This window comes from Haemaphysalis longicornis, unplaced genomic scaffold (assembly GCF_048455015.1).
Source record: "Haemaphysalis longicornis isolate Haplotype H1 unplaced genomic scaffold, Haemaphysalis longicornis Haplotype H1 scaffold_3, whole genome shotgun sequence".
NCBI classification, from domain to species: domain Eukaryota; kingdom Metazoa; phylum Arthropoda; class Arachnida; order Ixodida; family Ixodidae; genus Haemaphysalis; species Haemaphysalis longicornis.
The window spans coordinates 220979460-221000309 of NW_027526335.1; the positions used below are offsets into that span (position 1 = coordinate 220979460).

Consider the following 20850-nt stretch of genomic DNA (forward strand, 5'->3'; position numbering starts at 1 on the left):
AGCAGTGCGCCGTTACCGGCTCGTTACCCCAACCTCTTCGTTCGACGTAGAAGCACTAGCCCTGAACAAACTACTTCAGTTTTTGCTTGATAATCCACCTTCTTCTCCGGTTCACATCTACGCTGACAGCCTCTCTGTCCTAACCGCCCTTGACAACCCGTTTAATCAATCCACCGTAGTTCACCAATTGAAAATAGCCATCCTTTCTCTCGCGAATGTTGCTTCTATTCATCTCTATCACGTACCGGGACACTCAGGTGTTTGGGGTAACGAGCTGGCGGACATGGTGGCGGCAAGTGCGGCTACGAGAGGAGAAGATGCCCGCGGTAAACTGTCCAAACGCATGATGAGATCTCGATTAACAAAAGAGGGTCACCTGCAATGACAGCGAAGGTGGTCGACGGATAATACCGACACAGAACTGTACAGATGGATACCCAATGTATTGGACATTCCCTCCTTGTTCCCTCCACCAAAAAAGCTAACTCAATTGATCACTGGACATGGACGGTTCCCACATTATTTTTATAGGTTACAACTGACGGTAACATGTCGATGCTTCTGTGGACAAGACGCACCTTCCATTTCTCACTATTTACAAGATTGTACAAGAACAGTTGTGTACGTTCGACGACTCCACAATGTAATAAGAAAAGCACTGGAACCACCTCATTTACGGACAGTATTGAATGACTGTGTAGCAGTAAAAATTTTAACGGAACTCGTTGAGCTTATTTCAAAGGCACTGCCTGAAGTGTGACAGATATCCAGCAACCCGAGTCAAGATGTACTTTTCCGCGAGTGATGTGCTCAGTTTTTTTTTTCGTGTTAGTGTGACTGGCTTTTGTTCTTTGCAGTGTGCGGGGCTGCAATATCACATGAACAGCATTTTCTAGTATGATGTGTGCAGTGTGCGGGGCTGCAGAATTGTGCTGGCTACCGTATCCTGATTCGCTGTGGGACTGGAGTTCTCTCGTGCAAGCGCAACATGCACTGAGTTTTGTCTGTCTTTTTCTTATGCAGTGTACAAGGATATAGCGTCATGCTGTTTCTCCCCGCTTTTGAAACTTTGCGAGATATGCTTTCACAAGCTAGTCATAGGTGCCACTTTTTGTTGACTGGTGTCAGCTATATAGCGTTGTAGACCGCTTTTCGATACTGTGCGATGCCACATAATATGTGCACTGTTTACCTTTTCCTTTTCGCAGTGTGCGGGGCTGCCTTAGTGTGTATGTTTTATTTGTACTGATTCTGATTTTTTTTGTCATTAGTGCTTAACCAGTTCGCTATTAGCTTGCTCCCTGTGATTTGGGTAAGCGTGGAGAGTTTGGTTTGGTGCTAAGTATCATTTTTTTTCTCATCTACAAATTGGTTTCTACAAAAAACAATATTTTTGGGCCATCGCTCCTTTTTATTTATTTTTTATTGGCTGTTAACCTGCCATAGCTTGGCTGGAGCGGGTTTCGTTGCCCGAATTTTTTTTTGTTTTTTTTTTTATGGGGAACACGGAATTAATAAAGGAATAAAGGTCCCAAGCTTGTCCACATCAGCCAACCGAGCGCGACGTTCTTTCTGTATGTCTGCGCGAATGAATTTCAGCACTTGAATAATATCGTTCGTTTCAGTACCCCGTTGCGAGGTAGCGGTACGCTTGACGCTAGTACTACGGCTCTTCCGTTGCTTCGGCATCGGGGGCAGGGGGTTACGGAGGGCCGACTTCGCATGTGTAGTCGGGGATACAGTTGCGGGGGGTTGAGTACCGATAGCTGATGTTGCTGGCGCTGTTGTGCTAGAGGGAGCTGTTTGGACGGGCACGGTATGGGACCCTTGGCGGTATGCTGCAATTTCAGCCTTGAGCTGCACATTCTCTTCACGAAGCAGATGGAGTTGCTCTGTGCTTTTTCATCGATGCCTGGTTTTGCGTTTCCTTTCCCGGGCGCCACGAGACGCCGACGGCGCTTTACACACGCGTCTAGCGCTGGCTCAGCATACTGCCCTCCCCCTTACACTTTCGGAGGAGTATCTTGCGCTGCTTGGGCAAACCGGCCTCCCCCTAGCAATTTCGCGACCCTCTGCATGCTCTTCCGTTTTAAATGCAGAGCATTTCTTTAACTCACATGTAGCGTCCGCCGTGCGTCCGCAACAGCTGATGATGATGATGATGATGATTTCTATTGGTTTCCCCTTTGTATCGGGGTGATGACATGTCATCTTACCAAAAAAGACTAATATACCTATGTTTTACACTTTTGGTTCAATACTAGCGCTGCTTAGGGCAGGCACAAAAAGCTTATTAGGCACAAAATACTTTTTTTTTCTGTTACAAGTGGTAACTGTCCTAGGCAATATTCCCCTCTCTGCTTTTCGTCCACCAGCATTCTAATCTTCTTTTCGTCCCCTCGACAGCCTTGAAGTTCACTTCCTCTGTGATACCTTTAAATCCTAGGGCTTCTGACAGCCCAATATTCCCTTCATGTAGATTTGGATGGATTTGGAGCTCAGCGCGCAGGCGCGCCCTCTCCCCCCTCCTCCTCTCCCGCATCACGCTACCTCCTCGCCTCTCAACAACAGGTCAGCACCCCTCCCCCTACACTATATAAAAAAATAATATTTACCGGCGCCTGGTTTCGATCCTACGACCCTGCGGGCGGAACGCAAGGTACATAGAGCTCTACCCACTGCGCCACAAAGCCGACACAGAATGGAAGGCTACGAACGCGCCTTATATCCTTGACTCATTCAAACTACGTTAAGAAGCTGCTGATACAACGCATTCACTACCTGTGGGCGGAACGCGAGGTACATGGTGCTCTTCCCACTGCGCCACAAAACCGACACAGAATGAAAGGCTACGAACGCGCCTTATATCCTTGACTCATTGAAACTACGTCAAGAAGCTGCTGATACAACGCATTCACTACCACCAACTCCCCAAACACTAAACGTTAACGCAATACACCCACCCCCTATGCGACGCATTTACTCGAGTCCCCCTCGCGGGGAGATGGGCCCTTTTTTCTCGGTCTTCGGCGTTCCCATCGATCGCTCGGTTACGACGCCGTCGCCACCGTCAAACCGTAGTAGAAGACGCTGAAGTACTGCGCAATAATAAAACCTGTGTATCCGCATTACGGCTATCCTTAACCTTTGTCACGTCGACCAGGGTGCTACGGACGGACCACTGTTGCTTCCTACCGCATGCGTGGTCCTTGTACTACGTCATTATGATAATGGTGGAAAAAAATTTAACTGTGACAGCGTGCTCATAAACTGAGCCCGGTCGTTTATATATATTAATATAATTTGCATATATTGATATAATTTGGGACGCGGGGCAACGTTTTCCGGCACTGCTGCCTCGAGCGGGCCGACTCATTCCGCCAGCTTCTCCAGGATCATGCAGGTGAGCGACTTGCTCCGGAACGTCGGCGTGGCCGGGGGCACACACACTGCGGCCATGCCGGTCATGGCTTCCGGGTACTCAGCCGGGAATCGGTAGGTCTCGTTCAGCTGCAAGTACACTTCGGGCCTCTTGAGCGGACCGTTGAGCACGCTGCTGGTGCCGCCGATGACGTAGATGTTTGTGTCTAAAACGACAGTGAGAAGGAATTACCGCACTTAAATAAAGGAAGTTGATGAAAGTGTGCAGGACATTATCAAGTAAAACGGGGGATGATTTTCGACAACTGGGAGTGCCATGAAGTAGGCCACGCCCGTTTAGTTCACACCAGAGAGAGGGCAGCAAACGTAAATAAATGGGAACAGATGGAATTAAAATTATCTCACGTAAATCTTAATGCTGTTGCAGCGAAGTGCCCGGGAAAAATAAGTGGCTTCATGTTAAGCGATGCTTCGTTAAAATCGAGTGTGGTGTGCTTTGTATACACTGCAATGGGGATCGGCAAACGCTATGATTACGGCGAGATTTCGACTAAAGCGATATCGTTACAACGAGGGTTTGGTATATACGTTTCTGAGTGAAGCAGAGCCATTGAGCGCGTTGAAAGCACGGCTGACGTAAACTGAGAGACGTACCTAATTTCTGAAACGCTGCACAATGTGTGCAAAGGAATGTGAGCTAGGAAAAATTATGGTAACGCCTGATTCATGAACGTGGGTAACGCGCAAGCCTTCCTGGCACACCCAGCCAACGCCTTTGGCAGGTGTTGTTCAGCGCATGGCCGCGGCATGCTTCGGAGTGCCCACCACCGGCGGCGTCCTAGCGATGGGGAGCTGGTTACCCAAGTCTCCACGGCGGTGCCTTGAATCTGGACACGACAATAAGCCGCAATGGATCCACTAGGAATTGTATTTTACTTCTGATTGCGCATCCGCTTCGGCCTTAAATGGTTCGGGTGGCCTCTTTTCGCTCCGCAACCAGAGACGCCGGAGCACGTGCTCCCCTTCTGTCTCCAGTATATGCGGCGCCGAAAGCAGAGCAGTGGAGAGCGCCCCACTTTCAAGGCGTTCCCTCGACCGGCATGGAGGACCTACTAATCCCGAAGGGCCGGTCGCCACCTAACGGCATATCTTCGGCCAGCCTCTACACTACCTCGAGACGACGGGCCTCAAGCTGCGGCTGTAGCCGGGATGGGCGTGCCACTGACTGACGTTCCCAGACTGGCTGATGTGCTAGGCTGACTAAAACTAGTCGCTTTATCCTTTTCGTAGTGCATGCTACACTACGCTACCTCGGGCAGTCTTAGCAGGGTGACCAGTTTTGCCCTTGAGAGCCAGAAGTCAAACCAGACTCCCTTCCGCAAGCGCCCAGATTGAAGCAGCACCCGATGGCGGGGAGAACGGAGGAACGGAACGGAGAAGCGCGCGCAACCTGTGCCGCCACCTGATGGAGGAAGGCGAGCACCCGCCGCCACAGCGATGACACGGCCGCTGGATCCAGCGGCCGTGGCGATGAGAGCGCGCGACGAAGGAAGGCGACGCGCGCAGAGACATGTGCGCCGGAGTAGGACGAACATCCAGGTACGGTCGCTCGTACAGCGGCGACGCTTAAACGAAGCCGTGAGGCAAAAAAGAGGAAACATGCTACTGTTGCGTACAGCTTCGCTACCTTGAAGTCTAGCGCGTCAGTGTGAGCTTCCTTCATGTTTGTCTCTGTTTCTTTCTTTCTCTAAGGCTAGAAACACTGAGTATAGAAGCTTCGCAGATCTATCGCCTGTTATTTATAATTCTTCGTTGATAGGACGCACTAACAACACACAGTTTTTAGGATTTGTTATTAATGATCACTTGAAATTCACTGATCATGTAGGTTTCATTAAAAAAAAGCGTCTTATGGATTGCGTGCACTTGCGGCGTGTAGACATTTGCTTACTTCAGACATACTTGTCAGCCTATACTATGCATTCGTACACTGCCGCATAAATGATTTAGTGACATAAATTACAAAACACATCTGTTGCCGCTCCTTCGGTTACAAAAACGAGCACTGCGAGAAGCTTGACGTTGTCCAAGTGACCAAATAGTGAGTATGTGTGAATGTTTTAATGTACTCAATGTGTATAACTTAGTGACACGTAACAGCTGGCATCAGTGTCCGTCGCTTCGGCGGAGTGACAAACTGCATGAACTATTACTGTTCTTAACTTGCCTCCTAGTATAACCACTTAATTTTAACCGTTCAATTAACGTGAACTCTCCTACTCTGAACTTTGCAACTTTCATGACACAATGACGTCAAGGCTGACTGTTGTGTTTACGTGAGTGGATAATTAAGAAAATGGCGCGTGTAATTCTGCAGAAACTCGCGAATGTTAGGTGTCCGTATGCGGCTAGCGAACACGACTGGTTGTCTGCTGCGAATTCTTGGGGAATATTTTTGCTACTTCTCCTTTCATTATGGGGCATAGGTGACGAGGAGGCCCGGGCTGCCTGCGATTTTCATTTTACATTGTGGTGTTACAAAAACGAACAACCTAACACTTGTGCATACAAGGAGACACGTTGCGACAAAAAGACCATGCGTATTTTCTGCATTTACCCTACTTCATCTACATCTCAGCCTATTCGTGCAAGAAACAACACCCGCTCAACCGAAACACCCACAGCGGTTGTTCCGATCAGGAATTTAGGAATATAAAAAGGTAATAGATGCCGACCAAAACACGCTCGTACAATGAGCAAATGCGGGCTGAAGATGCAGAGCAGGCATGACGTAAATAAAATGCTCCGTGTGCTTTATGAGGCTGCCATAAGAACGTGGGAACCATCCGCCGATATAGCTCAGCGGCAGAGCATTGGCCCAAGGATGGTGAGTGTGATTTTCACTGGCGGCATCTGTTTTTTTTCTTTGAGACGCTACATCGTTATATGTACTACCTAGGACAATTTTTCATGTTTTGTTTATGTTTTTTTTAACAAAGCCTGCACCCCAATCGGCTTGCCAGCTTTTTACGGCCTTGGATGACTGCATGTCCGCGATCGTAATGGAAAACGAACATTTATGGCTGAAATACCTTTTCTCTGAAATTGTGCAGTTTTCCCAGTGGCTAATGGATGCCCTCAGTGATTTAAAAAGTCACCGATCACTGGCCAACTTGTGAATCAATTGCATAACATCCTGGTCTCTTAGCAACAGTGAGTAATTAGTTGCTGTGGCTGCCATGATGCAATGATATCAAGGCTGCCTGCAGTGCTCCTGCACTTAGCGAAAATGAAGAATATCATGGGTAAATATTCTGAAAACTCGCGACTGCTGTGTGTCTGTATCTGGCCAGCAAATCTTCGCGAGAAAAATTATACGATGACATCATGCTGGGGCAGACAGATATTGTGTTGGCGGTGTCGACAGCACCGCAGAGTTGAATTCTTGGGGCAAATACTTTCCCTTTGGTTTGGCGGGTTGCTTGTCACAATGAAAGCGTTTCAGCAATGCGTGGTAACACTCGCACAACATTTGCAGGATTATTTGAATGCGACTTGTTGCATGCAATGATGCCCCAGAATCAGATATCCCGAACTAGGAAGCACAGAAAATGGGTTCCTGCATTTTTGACATCTGTAGTTGTTGTTTCCATTCGGTCATACTTTGCAACGTTCTCAACGCTCGTCAAACGAATGGAGTCAAACGAATGAGTTCACTGCAGCTATCTACCCGACGTAATGGCACTTAGAGTCCAGATCTTTTATGGAGCGCTAAGTGGTATATGCCGATAAATCGGCACCTTTAAAAAAATTCCAGAGAAAAAAAAAGCTTCTTTCTTACCGCCCAAAAATTGCAGAAAGGTCGCATTTTGCAGTGATATTATTTAATGGCAAGAATGCCGCGGCGCATACTCTCTCATGGGAGAATAAATAAAACATTTTAGTTTATGGCAGCAAACCTGGTGGCCATCGAGAAGAGGATGACCTGACTAACTAACTGAACACACTTTATTGAGAAAAAGGAAGAGCGGGGAAAGGGATAGGGGACAGAATGGAGTGCAATTCATCGGTGGAACACAAGGTCCAGGGCCCCAATGGTGAGTGCCCCAGTCTTCGTTCTCTCCAGCAGGTTTAGTTGTTCCAGTAGGGATGGGCTTTCCAGGCCGCCTGCCATGTATCCTACGTGGTAGGCTGCGTTGAGGTGTGGCTGGTGCCTGTTCCCCAATGATTGGACAGGACCATGTAGCGTGGAACAGCGTGTTTCGCCAAATGTAGCGTGTTTCGCGCCCAATTTCTAGTGGAATTAGTCAAGGTCTCGATGTTGGCGTCGCAGCATCTTGAGCTATCTCGATTTATGTATGTGGGTATTCGTCTGGATTCTTCGCAGGATTTGCGCTTTCGAGGCTGCGAGGTCTTTATGTGGCGGTAGTACTTGCTGCCCCAGCGACCGGGCTATGTGTAGGGTTCCACCATAAGTTGGCGCTGTGTAAGGACACGTGATGGTTTCGTCGGCTGTGTGGTATGTGAGTGCATACGCCACCGTATTGCCCGCCTTATTCTCTTTCAGTCCTTCATGCCCCGTGGTCCATGTGGAGTTGTAGAGCTTTCCCATTTCTTGTGGCAGTATGCATCTGAGCTGTACGTTTGGGTATTCTGCCAGCGGCCACTAGTCGCGCCCTATTTTGGGAGTCTGTTACGATGTAGGCCTCTTCGTTGTTTTTCTCCCAGACGAATGGTCAAACATATTGCGCCCACTTGTGCTTATTTGACTGAAGTGTTTCTCTGGAAAGGTAGTCTAAATTTTCTATTTCTTTGATGGTTACCACCGATATCGTCGTAGTGGTAGAGTAGGTTGTCGCGTCGACATAGAGCGTATTGCCGAGATTGTTAAATTCCTCCCGGATGAAATCTTTCCTAGCTTCCTGCTCTCTTTGTGAATCTCTGGGTGCATAATATTACGGAGAGGCAAGGCCTTCATGTGTTTTCGTTGCTCTGGCATTAGATCATGCTCCTGTCGCGGGTAGCCACGCAATGAGGGAGCCCGACAGCCGGTCGCCCGTTCGCTGCGCTGATCAGGACACATCTGCCACGAGCGCGAGGCGCGAGCTACACGCCCGTGCCCCCTTGCCCGTGCAAGCCGTTTACTTTATTCATTGTCCTAAACAGCTCCTGCTTTAAGATTTGCCTTTGCGTTGGCTCTCTAATCACCCACAGTATGGCCTCCCTGTCTTCGTTGTCCCCATACGTTTCTGTGCTGACACGGTGGTTTTCCTTATTTCTGCTACGGTGTTTTAAAGGCCCAGTTAACGCTGTTGCGGTGAAACGGGACAGGTTCACGGTAAAGATGAAAGGTGAAACCGGAAAGGTGAAAAGGGAAAGGTAGGACATGTTAGAATGTTCCTCTTCTGAATTGGTAAGGTCGTGGTATTGGTAAGCAGAAGGTATTTGTATTGGTAGCTATTGGTATTGGTAAGCTGTAGGAGATTCTGCTCATGGCCAGTGCCTGAACCAGCCGTTTAGTGTCGTCTTCTCTCATTTCCTTCCTCCCGTCTGTGACCCTGCGAATGATTATGGCTATTTAGAGTGTCGCTTTATTTGGTCTGCCCATTGCCTAGTCAGCCCTGGTGTTGCTCTGAACGGTCATTCCGAGAATTCGTATTTGTCGTTTTTCAAGGATTGGTTGCGTGCCAACGAGGAAACTTTACTGGGGCCCAAGTGGCTGCTCTGTCGTAGTGATGCGCTCTCGTTACTTCCAATTTTGCCGGTGCGCATTTAAGACCGTTCTTCGCGGCCAGTTTCACTACTCAACTGACGGCATTTTGTTTTTGTTTTTTTTTCTATTTCTAGGGCAGTGGTCTGCCTTTTGAGGGTAGAGCAGGTTGCTTGAGAACTAGGATCTTTGTGGTGAAGTATACACAAAATGATGCAGTATGCGAAGTCTGCGGAAAATAAACAAACTATGCGGCACATAGTGTTTGAGTATGAGTGTACCTATCCAAATCTACATGACAGAAATATTCGGTTTCCAGAAACTTCAAGGCTGTCGAGGCGACGAATGGAAGATTACAATGCTAATGGGCGAAAAGCAGAGCGGGGTACACTTCCTAGGACAGCTGCCACCTGTAACAGAAATAAAAGTATTTTCTGTCTGCCCTAAGGGCAGAGCTAGTATTAAACGAAGAATATAATACAGATATAATTGATTGATTCTGGGGTTTAACGCGCCGACGCAACGCAGGCGATGAGGCGCGCCGTAGTGGAGGGCTTCGGATTAATTTTGACCACCTGGGGATCTTTATCGTGCGCCGAAATCTCGTACACACGGGCGTTTTTGCTTTTCGCCTCCATCAGAAAAGCGGCCGCCGCGGCCGGGAATCGAACCCGCGACCTCGTGCTCAGCAGCGCAACGCCTTAGCCACTGAGCCACCGCGGCGGGCAATATAATACAGATATATTAGTTTTATTTGTAAAGTGAAACGTCACTACCCCGTTACAAAGGGGGATACTACTAATCAATCAATAATTCAATCTAATACTACAATAATACTACAATCTACAATCTAATACTACAATAATACAATACTAATCAATCAATCAATTAAGCACTCAATCAATGGGTGAAAGGCTGCAATCTCAAGCCGTCTATGCAAAACTGTAGCTGTGTATTCGTTAGGACGAAGAGGAGCAAATTTTTTATGCGCTTGCTATGCCCAATTCGATTGTGGGCTTCTGGTATGGCCAAGTGGGAGACGTTGTCGCATGCTCCCTTGAGGTCAAGGGCCAGAGTAATGTTCTCTCCGGGAATTTTGCAATCTGGGGCTGCTTTCTTGGTTTATATGAAGGCGGGATATGTTGAAAGGCCCCGTCTGAAAGGAAAAATAATGACTGAAAACATGTTCCTGCCTTTCATGCAGTTGTTTAGGCGATTCATTATGATGTGCTCCTACGCCTCCCTTAGGCAAGATGTGAGGGAGATCAGTCGCAGGTTGGGAATGTCGGGAGATTTCCCCGGTTTCGGGTAATGAATCACCCTGGAGTGTTTCATTTCACGGAACGGTTCATTTGAGCCTTAACTCCTCATTCAAGCACTTTGTGAAAGCTGCAATTTGGATGTCACCTAGGTATTCCAGAAGTGCCTATGTGATGCTATCATCTCCCGGCGAGCTATTTTCATGGACTTCACTGCATGGTAGACTTTCTCACGTGGGATTTCTTTGTCTAGTATTTCATTCACCGCTCCTTTGTATCATGTATTATGGGATAATTTTGCCTCCTGTATAGCTACTGCCCCTTCTTTGCCGGTTTCTGTGTATTTCTACCTGAACTTTGCTGAGTCTAATTTTGTTTGTCCCTACAGAGTAACGGATTCTCTCTGTGCTCATAGGTATGTGCATAATTCAGTGGTCACTCCCGAGGAATTCCAGTGTGTTGGACCAGGTGACATTTTGTTCCAAGTCATTCTTCAGTGTCAGGTCAGGGAACGTGCCTCTAGTTCCATCTTGCCCCAACCCGATTCAGCCAGCCTTTTGCCTTTGGAAGTATCATAGGCGTAGGGACAATGTGTATGTGGTGCGTTAAAGTCTCTATTATCAAAAGCTTTTTTGCTCTTCGTCTTGTCTCCCAGAAGAGTTTGTGAAAAGCTTCGTTGTATTTGCTCGGAGAACTGTATACATTGAGAATGAACAGGCTGTTCTTTGCCCGTTACTTTGGTATTATTTTAATCAGGAGTGCTCTTGTAGTCGTTAGTTTCAGTTCACGTGGTACATTACTGTGATGTACTTCCGAACGTAGGTTATTGCCCTGCTAGTCCCCTGGATCCGGTCACAGCCCTTTATCTTTGCCTTGGTACCTACTTCGTGTAGGCAGAAGACGTCTGGTCTAATGTGTGTGGTGTTGATAAAGTGTCCGCCAGCACACAATGGTGGCGCCACCTGAGGTATTCAGAACGGAACGCGTGGCGCTAATTCGCAGTAGGAAGAAGCCAAATTTGGTGTAAGGTAACAATTTTGTATTGTCTTCTAAATTCGCCAGGTGGCACGGCCGTTTCAAGCAGGTGTTTCTGTTCAAAATGGTCACTGGCTCTTCCAGGGTCACTGGCTCTTCCACAGGCGTAAATAGATTCTACACAATAAGATGGTAGGTGCCGTCGGTGTTGTTGCTGTCTAATAAAATCTACCATGAAATGGGGCGTTAAACTTACGGGCACACTAGCGTCGAACTTTCCGTGCCGCCCTACCGACGGCCGGCAGCGGCGTCCGCCGCGCTTCGAAAGCTATCGCGCAACGCAGCTGGCGGCCGTCAACAGGGCGGCACTGCAAGTTCGGCGCTACTCTGCACGTAGCTTAATCCAAAGTTCCCGCGCAAACGGAGACGCGGTTCGTTGAGAAAAAAATATTTCAAGACTCATTTAACGCTGAAACGCCTCGTATTAGCGTGCTTTGTTAACATAGCCATCGTAAAAAATACGGGGGCATGCTTAGAACATTCCAATAAAGTAAAGGTGAAAGCGTTGTTGAACCTTCTGTTTATCTTCCATTGAACGCTATGTAGATTTCTGTGGCCGCGCCCGCCACCACCGTACCAGCTTCCCGGACAGGACCTTCCGAAGTTCGTTTGGCTCGCCCGCCGTCGCCAAGAGCCTCCTGTGCGCCCACGTCGGTAACTTTGCGGCACTGCTGCTTCCCTTTCCCGGCTCGCGATATTCTGCTCGTAGTCCAATATTCTCTGATATACTGCGTAACCCACAACTATTTTTTGTACCTCATGCGTTACATGAAGAAACAGAGATCAAAGACGTGCTTCTCCTAAAAGCGGCCGGTAGGGTCACCGGACCTGTTGGGCTTCGCGCGGATGATAAAGTTAATGTATACTGACATCTCTTCTCCCTTACGTGGCTCCTCTATTTCCCTGTCGGCCGATGCATGTAGAGTTCCTGCCAGTTGTGCCCGCTTACCAGCCACGGCGACAGCCGCCGCGTGCCTCGAGTGCACGGTGCAGCCCACGTGGACCCAGCCGCTGGCCTCGAGCACGTCCACGTCGCGGAGGCTGACCAGGGGCAGCCCGGGCTCCGAGTTGTCGTAGCAGCCGCCCACCAGCCACAGCCGCTCCCCCAGAGAGGCCGCCGAAGGGAAGGCGCGGGGCTTGGGCAGCGGGTGAGCGGAGCTCCACCTACACAAGAACCACGTTGCGTACTTTTTATGGAATCCATTCTGTGAGACTAAATACCGTTAGGGGAAATGGTATACGCGTAGTCGATCTTATTGTTAGCCGAGTACAGGCCATAGTTAGAACATTCCGTTGGATATAACAAGTTCGTCCTTGAGAATGGGCAAGCGCCACAAAACACGCCTGTGGTTTTTGACTGCTTCACTGGCCCACAAAAATTCACCATGAACGTCGTACAATGTACGTGAAGCAAACCGGATATACGGTACCCCCTGTAGCGCTGGTCGTACTGTTTTCAATGCACGCAAAATATTATTTCGCGTATATTCATGGGAATACTGTTCGAATCAATGGTGTAAAAAAAGTTTCACGGAGCCTTTTTTGTTGCTGCCAAGTAAGCGGATGCTTAGTTACCGCATGCATCCGCAGCCATTTCGCACACGAATCCATTTTTTTTCACTTGTACAATTCAGATGTCACCGTAAACGAAAAACCTCAGTTCCAGATTTCTATAACTAACGCCATTGCCAAAACTCACGAGTGGGTCCTGGGGTCGTAGATGTCGACCCTATCCACCGCCCGGTACATTTCGCCGGTCTCAGGGGTCATGCCACCGGCCACGTAGATGACCTCGCCGACCGTGGCGCACCCCACGGCCATGCGCGGAATGTCCAGGGGAGTGCCTTCCTTCCAGACATCCGAGACAGGGTCGTACTCCTCAGTAGTGGCCACGGCACTGCAGATCAACCCCTGTATTACCAGTTTGCCGTGGTTGATGCGGTGTAGCCGAGTGAGCAGTTTATGCATCTACAGCGTTTTGGCCCATTGTTGTGGCCAAAATTGTTGTGGCGTCAAATAATTGCTGTCGCAAATTTCTGAAACGTCATAGGGCTTTTTAGTGTCAGCGGCTCGCATTGAACACTTAGTTTTGAAGGTAAAACTGCGCGGAAGTTTGGGTTTTTTTATACCGCTTAAACGGCCTCTTAAAAATTCACAGCATATCCACGGGGTGAATGATGATGAGTGGGCGAAGCTCCTGAGGGGAAATCATCGGTAAAACCGTGACTCTTCAGTGAAAGTTCGCCCACTACATCTGTGTCCGAACGTAACGTCTAGAAAGTCTCGCTTAAACCGCGCGTCGGCACCTTGGGGCTGAGCTCGCCTGATGCGTTTTGCAGACGCCTCACGAGCTCTCACTGCATCTGGGTCTGCCTGCCGATACGCGCGCTTTCTCGCCGCTTCCCGTTCTCTGACGTTTTGGAGATCCTCTTCGCGCCGCAGCCGTGCCGCTTCGCGTACGGCAGGGTCCTCGCGCCGTTGCCGTGACGCTTGGGCCTCTCGTTCTCGAACGCTGGGATCTTGGCGGCGGCGTCGCGCAGCCAGACGACACGCTTCGGCCTCCCGCTCTCGTACGGCAGGATCTTGGCGGCGGCGTCGCGCAGCTTCACGGAGCGCTTCTGCCTCGCGGGCTCGCACATCTGCAGCCTTATCCATCGGGCGACTCCGAGCGCGCGCCAACAGCGAACGGATTTTATTACAACGCTCCCCGCCATCTAGTAAACAATCGAAGAACTAAACTAGAGGTAGCCACGCCATCTAGTAAACAATCCAAGCGCATCTTTTCATCATATACAAGTACCGCCATATAGTGAACAATCCAAGAACTAAACTAGAGGTAGCCACGCCATCTAGTAAACAATCCAAGAACTAAACTAGAGGTGGCTACATACATACGTCGAGGATGGACAGACCCACGCCCTAAGGAGCTTCGCCCCTAAAATTCGTTTCTCATGCTAAGCAATGCCATCTGCCGAACTACCTACGCATTGACTTGTCTATACTGCCTCCCACCCATGCTCTCTACGATCTGTTGTCGGAGTGCCGACACTCATCGTCACTAATCCTCCCTCCCTCCCCCCTACCCAACCCTGCATCACCGCCTCACGCCTTCAAGTCCAGCAATGACTGGTGGACAGTGCCTGTGCCGGGTAGCAAATGACCAAGGCTTCACGGACAAAGAGGCCTCCCACAAAGGAACGAATCATGATCATCGTCACTACGACCACCATCAGCAGCAGCAGCCTATCTACGCCCACTGCAGGGCAAAGGCCTCTCCCATGGATCTCCAAGTATCTGGGTCCTGTGCTGTCTGCATGTCTGGGTACAGTCCCAATACAGTTCATTAAATAGTTACGCTTCCCCCTCTTCATGACAAGGACATTTAGAATGCAGTCAAAGCGTGTACAGTCCTGAGATTTGGGGGCTACCATACATCTATCGCACGTCAGATAATTTAAGGATACACTCAAGGATTCTCCTCTCTTTATCGCGTACTTCGACATCCGGGCGCTGTTGTGCGCTTGTGTGACCTCACACAACCGATATCCCCGCTGCTGTCTGGTTTTCTTCCTGTTGAAGCTATAAAACCATGCGAAAGCCGCTTTCTACAGCATCGCGATGCAAGCAAAACAGACTGAAAAGATGGCTCCCGTTTAAGACTATGCGCACACTGTGTCAAAAAGTTTCCCATTGAGACTTTGCAGCCTATAGCCGTCCACCTATATATACCAGGTGACTGGATTCAGCCTTTCGCCTTAGCTGAAGGCACCACACGAACCGCCCAGCCGGCGTGCCATCGATGGCAAGAGTGAGGGACCCAGCGCCGGCGAAGTAGCCATTCAACTCTCGCCTGTTCAGGTTTTTCGCTCGCGCGGAAGCGCCCGCACCCACAGCCCACCCAGAGCTTAACTATCAAGCGCAGGCGAAGCAGTCGTTTTACCTCCGCCTAGACACGTGGTACTAAGGGCCCAGGCTCCCAGCGATAGACGCGCTAAGATAGCCACAGCTTCGTGCCGGCGGCTGAATGTAACTTGAGACTGCAAGAATCACCTTCAAACATGTAGCGTAGTAAAGCTTTCGCTCTGAAAGGTATCCGCAGCGGTGGTAAAATCAAAGCGTGGCGTTGTGAGCTGGCAGTGCTTTGAGTAACTAAAGATACTATACTCGCGTAGAAGTTAATTAAGAAGAGCAATTGCTCACGCAGTATATCACTGCGCATAGTTCCCTTCGGGGAGATGGTGAATTTTTTTTTCTGTGAATTGTGTTGATGGCAGATGACCTCTCGCCTGCCTATATGCCATTATTTAAAATACCAGTATTTTAAAACTAACGCCGATATTTTTCTCGCTGTTACAAAGCTGAAAACTAATGCTTCTGACCATCCCTTACAGACTTTTCCTCCTTTTTTTTGCCAGAACCTTACCGCTTTTGAGCAAAACTCCCGACCAGGCCAGTAGCGCTTTCCTCAACTTTAAAACCCCGTGTTTCAGGGAGGTGCACTTTCCGTCCATTCTGTAATGAATGACTACTTTGCCAGAGCCTGACCAAATGGCAGGTCGGTTGAGCGCTCTTCCGCGCACTTACCGTCCCAGGCTCCCCCTGCCGCCGAAGACGAACATCCTGCCGCCGCAGCAGGCTGCCCCGTGCGACGCCCTGGCCATGTGCATGTCCGCCTTACGGGTCCACTCCATGGAGTCGATGTCGTAGGCGTACGTCGTCTTGCACGCCACCAGCTCGCCGCACTTTCGCCTCTCCGGGTCGAAGCCACCTGGCGGCAACGGTTGAGCAGAACAAATAGAATGTGCATGGTATGTGTTTTGTCTAATATCGGTAAGGTTGATAATGAGCTAAGAATGGTTTTCCTTCAATGGTTCACTGAACATCCCCCCCCCCCGGAATTAAACATGAGGCGAAGCATGCCCATGAAATAGGGCTCCTGCACTGCCCAAGGCGGCGCTGCATGGCAGGAGGCCAAACCGACTTCCGGGTTGTACTTCCGGGTAGTACAAAGCTGTGAGGTTCCCATAGAATGCCGTGTTTATAGAAGTAAAATGAGCTTAGTACTCCCTATTGTTTTGCGACATGGTCTCCCGCCCATCCCCGGGGCGTCCGATCTCTTCCGGCGATCAAACTTACAGAAGGGGAAAACGTTTTGCAGCGCTAAATACGGTTACATCATCGAGAAAACTGCTGCGATGGTGACGGCGCTCTACCACTGGCAGGTTCACCGATGGTCGTATGAAGCGGAATTTGAAGTGAGAAAACACGCAATTGGCGGCGACCGTGCGTAATTATCAGCGATCCCGACGGACCACGCAGGTTCGTCTGCTGCGGTGCGCTTCGCTGTGCACCTATACGTCCGCTTTCCTTAAGCATTGCTGGTTTGCTCCGCCGTTAGAAATACGTGGTCGAGCGCTGGCTTGCCCTTTTATTTTATCGTGGCTCAGTCACAAAATACCGCGATCGTCAGAAGCATGAAAAATGTATTGCGACATCGAGTGTACGCAAGCGGCAGTGGCCGATTGCCAATGATTGGAAACTCCATTGGCTTCCAATGATTGGAAACCCCATTGGCCTATTGCCTTCCGAGCATTCCGCCGCCCACCGATACATCGGCGGAAAGATCCATTGGGCGCCAAGTGAAGAGCGACCGGAAGTAGCGTCACAGAGACACCTCATTGGAGGCCAAGCTTTGGACAAGCGATAAAAGTGGTCAGAGGCCATGCCTTTGCCGTGTGCCTGACGTGTATAAACACGCCGGTTCGCGGTGTGAACAGGCAGTCACGCAACGAGAAGCAGGTACAAAGAGGGACGCAGAACTACGCCACGAAACAAGGCCTGTTAGAACTAGAGGTCAGCGTACTCAAAATAGCGTGCGCGATTGCGTTACACCTTTCGTAGGTATTGGTAATTTGTGAGTCCTGAGCAACGTGTCCGCCGGACTACTTCGACGTCCGCTTCGCGCTCCCTTTGTCCCCGCGACTTTGTACCGGACGGCAGCATCGCTGTGACGGCTGCGTCTGTTCTGTGGCATTGAAAACCCCGTAGTACTTCTGTAAGCGTCTGTAAGGTCTGTTTGGGTGTCGGTGACTATGTTTGGAGTATATCTGCGTGGTGGAATAACGCCGTTTGCCTACTGCGGCCGGAAGCTGAAAACGTGACTCACCATTTCATTTTTTAGTGTACGCGAGAGCTCGCACTTGTTCCCTCCGTAACCTGAGCTGTCGTTTTAAAGGGGCCCTGAAAGGCATTTTGAGCACACTAAATGAACTAGCGCAATCGCTAGATTGGGTCGCCAACGTCACCTGTGCCAAGTATTACTCTTTTACGCGCAGCGGAAAGCTCACACTTTTGTTGCAAAGTTTGTCGCTTTTTTCTCACCCTTCCCTTCGTGTTTTTGGACGCCGCCATCTTCACATGTCTACATCATCGATTCCCAGATGTTCGTCATGAGCTAGACATCCTGCTATTGGGCGGCTTTTTCACGCACTTCCGGCAAAGAGATGAGTCGTCTGCTCAGCGTCGGCTCGCCGGCTGATCTGCCAGCGGAGTGCCGGAGTGCTTTGACATTTTACGACAAACGAAACAAGTGTAAACAAGCGCTTAACCGTTTGTATTGAATGCAACACGGCCATAACACGACGTGGATTTTATCTTACGTGAGTACGTACCATAAAGAAAGTCCCGTGGCACTTCTTTGGTGCAATCGCAGGAACGCCCTGAGCCGAATGCCCGGGTTTGACGCGTACATTTTATTCAACTTCAAAACAATCCAGAGATGCGTTTCGAACGAACGCAACGTCACAACATGCGTTGCAAGTCTGAACCGCGATTGACAGACGATGAGTTGCCTCCTCCTGCCCGTCGTAAATACGGCACTCACCTCACACCCGGTTTGCGGGGACGAGCAGCAAGTCACAACTCTGGCGCGCAAGCGAGAAGGCTTTTAGCCAGGCACACTGCACATACCCCATGCGAGGTCGAGTGGTACGTCGTTCGAGAAAGATAATCCAGACCATGGGAAGCACTATCCACCCGCAGAAGTACAATGTCGCATTTCATCGCGAAACGAACGCGTCCACAACACACAGGAGGCGATGCACACACACACACACAGCTTCGGTCGCTGCATTGGCTTAGCTGCAAGCTTCGTTCGGACAATCAGCGATGCTACGACGATACAGAGCTGCGTGAGGACGACGTGCTAACCACTTCACGTATTTAAAAACACAGGGGCAAAGAACTAGGTTCATCGGAAGCAAAAAATCTTTCCTCCATTATAGTGCCTGAAATATACTGGCTAGTGTGCCGAGGGCGGGCTCCAGGCGGGCGCCGGGAGCGATGTACGCGGCCGTCTGCCGCTTGGGGCGCTGCCATGCGGGAGTGTGCGCGTTCATCCGGCCCGAGCAGATCGCGCGGTTACCTCCGAGCTGCGTAGCAGACGGCAGCGGCAGAACTTTCCATTCCCGCTTGCGACGAAAGCGAGCGAAAGCGACGGGAATTCTGTCGCGCAACCAAAATTTGTCCCGACCATTCGACAAAAACGATCGTCGCGCGACAAAGCGACGGAATTCCTGCCGCTCTCACTCGCTTTCGTCGCAAGTGCGAACGGGCCTTTATGCGCAATCTCCGCCCCACATAAAACAAGCTCTTGCTTGTCGCCTGAGCATACGGTTGATATCTGACTACGTTACACTGTGCTTGCCAGTGTATTTAAACGATGTCACTAGGTTTGAAACGTACGCGCTCGGCGTGCAGCTTTGTAAACGCAAGCGGTTTCACATACGCACGCTATTTTGCTGCTAATAGAGTTTTAGTACAGCGTTTGTGGCCTTTGCATACGCTAAATGCTAAATTTTTGCGTCCCGCTACGTGACACCGCGATGGGAGTTTTAGTAGAGCGTCTCATCAGTTTTGCGTAGCGACACACTAATGCATACGGCGCCATATGTCAAATGTTTTCCGAAATGTCTCGCCGGCTGATCTGCTAGCGGAGTGCCGGAGTGTTTGGACATTTTACGACTATCCAAACAAGTGCAAACAAACGCTTTCCCGTCAGTGTTGAATGCAACACATGGGTGCAGCTTGTCAGAACACGGGTTCTCGCTGATCGAGTGCAGCGTTGGTTTGCTCTTCGCCTTCACGTTCATCGCCGCTGATAAAGCGACCCGATCCGGCGCGTTTTGTGCACGGGTTCTGTGTCGGTTGAAAATGTCTTTTTTCACATGCCGCCGGTAGTAGGAATTACAACCACCGCAAAATAACACCCGGCACCAGCGGGGCCACATCTGAGACCGCGCTTTTTGGATAAACAGTGCGCGGTGCACCAAAGGGAACGAGCGCACGATTCTCCCCACGCGGCTGCGAGTTCGCCGCCGATAATAACTGCAGCCCTGCAGCTACGTACACCGCGAAAGGGCAAGGCCAGGCCGCACACATGCAGCCAGGTCATTCGTTCGCTTTTCCAGCCTGTGTCCATGGTGTCTACAGAGATGAAAAAGCCGAAAGAGCTGGCCCGTAGCAGACGGCAGTCTGTGGGAGCGCAATAGCGGAAGTACGTCACCGCTGAGGAGCGGAGCATCATGGGAGGGGAGGCCAACAGCGAAGAAACAGTTGAAAAGAGGAGGAAATACGGCGCGACGATAATTCGCGGTTTTTGATTTACGATTTCTCAGCTAATACTCATCGCTTTAACAAAATTCTTGCAGGAGGAGATTGCTAATACATTGCTTTATTTGGTTACATGTACATCCATGCATCGGCGGAAGGCATTTCAGGACCCCTTTAAATGGTTGGCGCGCTTGAGTGCTGCGTAGCGTAGTGTTGCTGGTTCTTGCGAAGCGGTCACACACACGTGCTTCTGTTTGTGTGACGCCAGTGCCTGCTATCATCTTGCCGGCTTTGTGTGTCCGAACAAGCTGCCGTGGTCCCATTGCACGTTGACGACGTCCAGCACACGTTGAAGCAAGACTCGTGTGCAGTATGAGAGTTACTTATATATTATTCTGTCGTGATTAAACGCTAGCTATATATGAGGCTTTCGTTTTGTTTTCGTGACAAACGTAGATTTATTTCCGAGCACAAAGTAATCACACTACTGCTGGGCTTCCACGACGGTTTCGTTCAGTTTTGATGAGGCAGAACTGAGCAACGGCGACAGCAACACCATAGCCAATGAGTTAAGTTTTAGCGTTGCTTGGAATTGACGCTTCAATTGTTTGCGTCTTTAAAATATAACGTATTGAAAGGTCACAAGGCTCCTCATCTATCTCCAGCCTGGCAATTATGTTCTTGACAAAAAACGTTTGAAAGCTCGTCCGTTCCAATACAGAGTGCAGTGCATTGCCCCGCAGTTTCTGATCCCACGTTGTTTTATAACAAAACATAGGGAAATAAAACGTTGAAGGCATGGCATTTTTCTGTTGCGATTAATTGTTTGTGTGACTAAAGTAGGCACAACAAAAT

General features: G+C 49.7%; 1 protein-coding gene across 1 annotated transcript in view; it reads right to left on the bottom strand.

The window, feature by feature from the left end:
* Positions 1–3372: 3372 nt before the first annotated feature.
* LOC144175721 (beta-scruin-like) overlaps positions 3373–20850 on the bottom strand; it is an 82770-nt gene continuing 65292 nt past the window's right edge. Inside the window, exons 16-19 of the mRNA XM_077704755.1 lie at positions 15970–16153; positions 13085–13282; positions 12335–12549; positions 3373–3587 (exon numbers count right to left, since the gene is read on the bottom strand). Coding sequence (XP_077560881.1) covers positions 3373–3587; positions 12335–12549; positions 13085–13282; positions 15970–16153 — 812 coding nt within the window. The remainder of the gene's footprint in view (positions 3588–12334; positions 12550–13084; positions 13283–15969; positions 16154–20850) is intronic.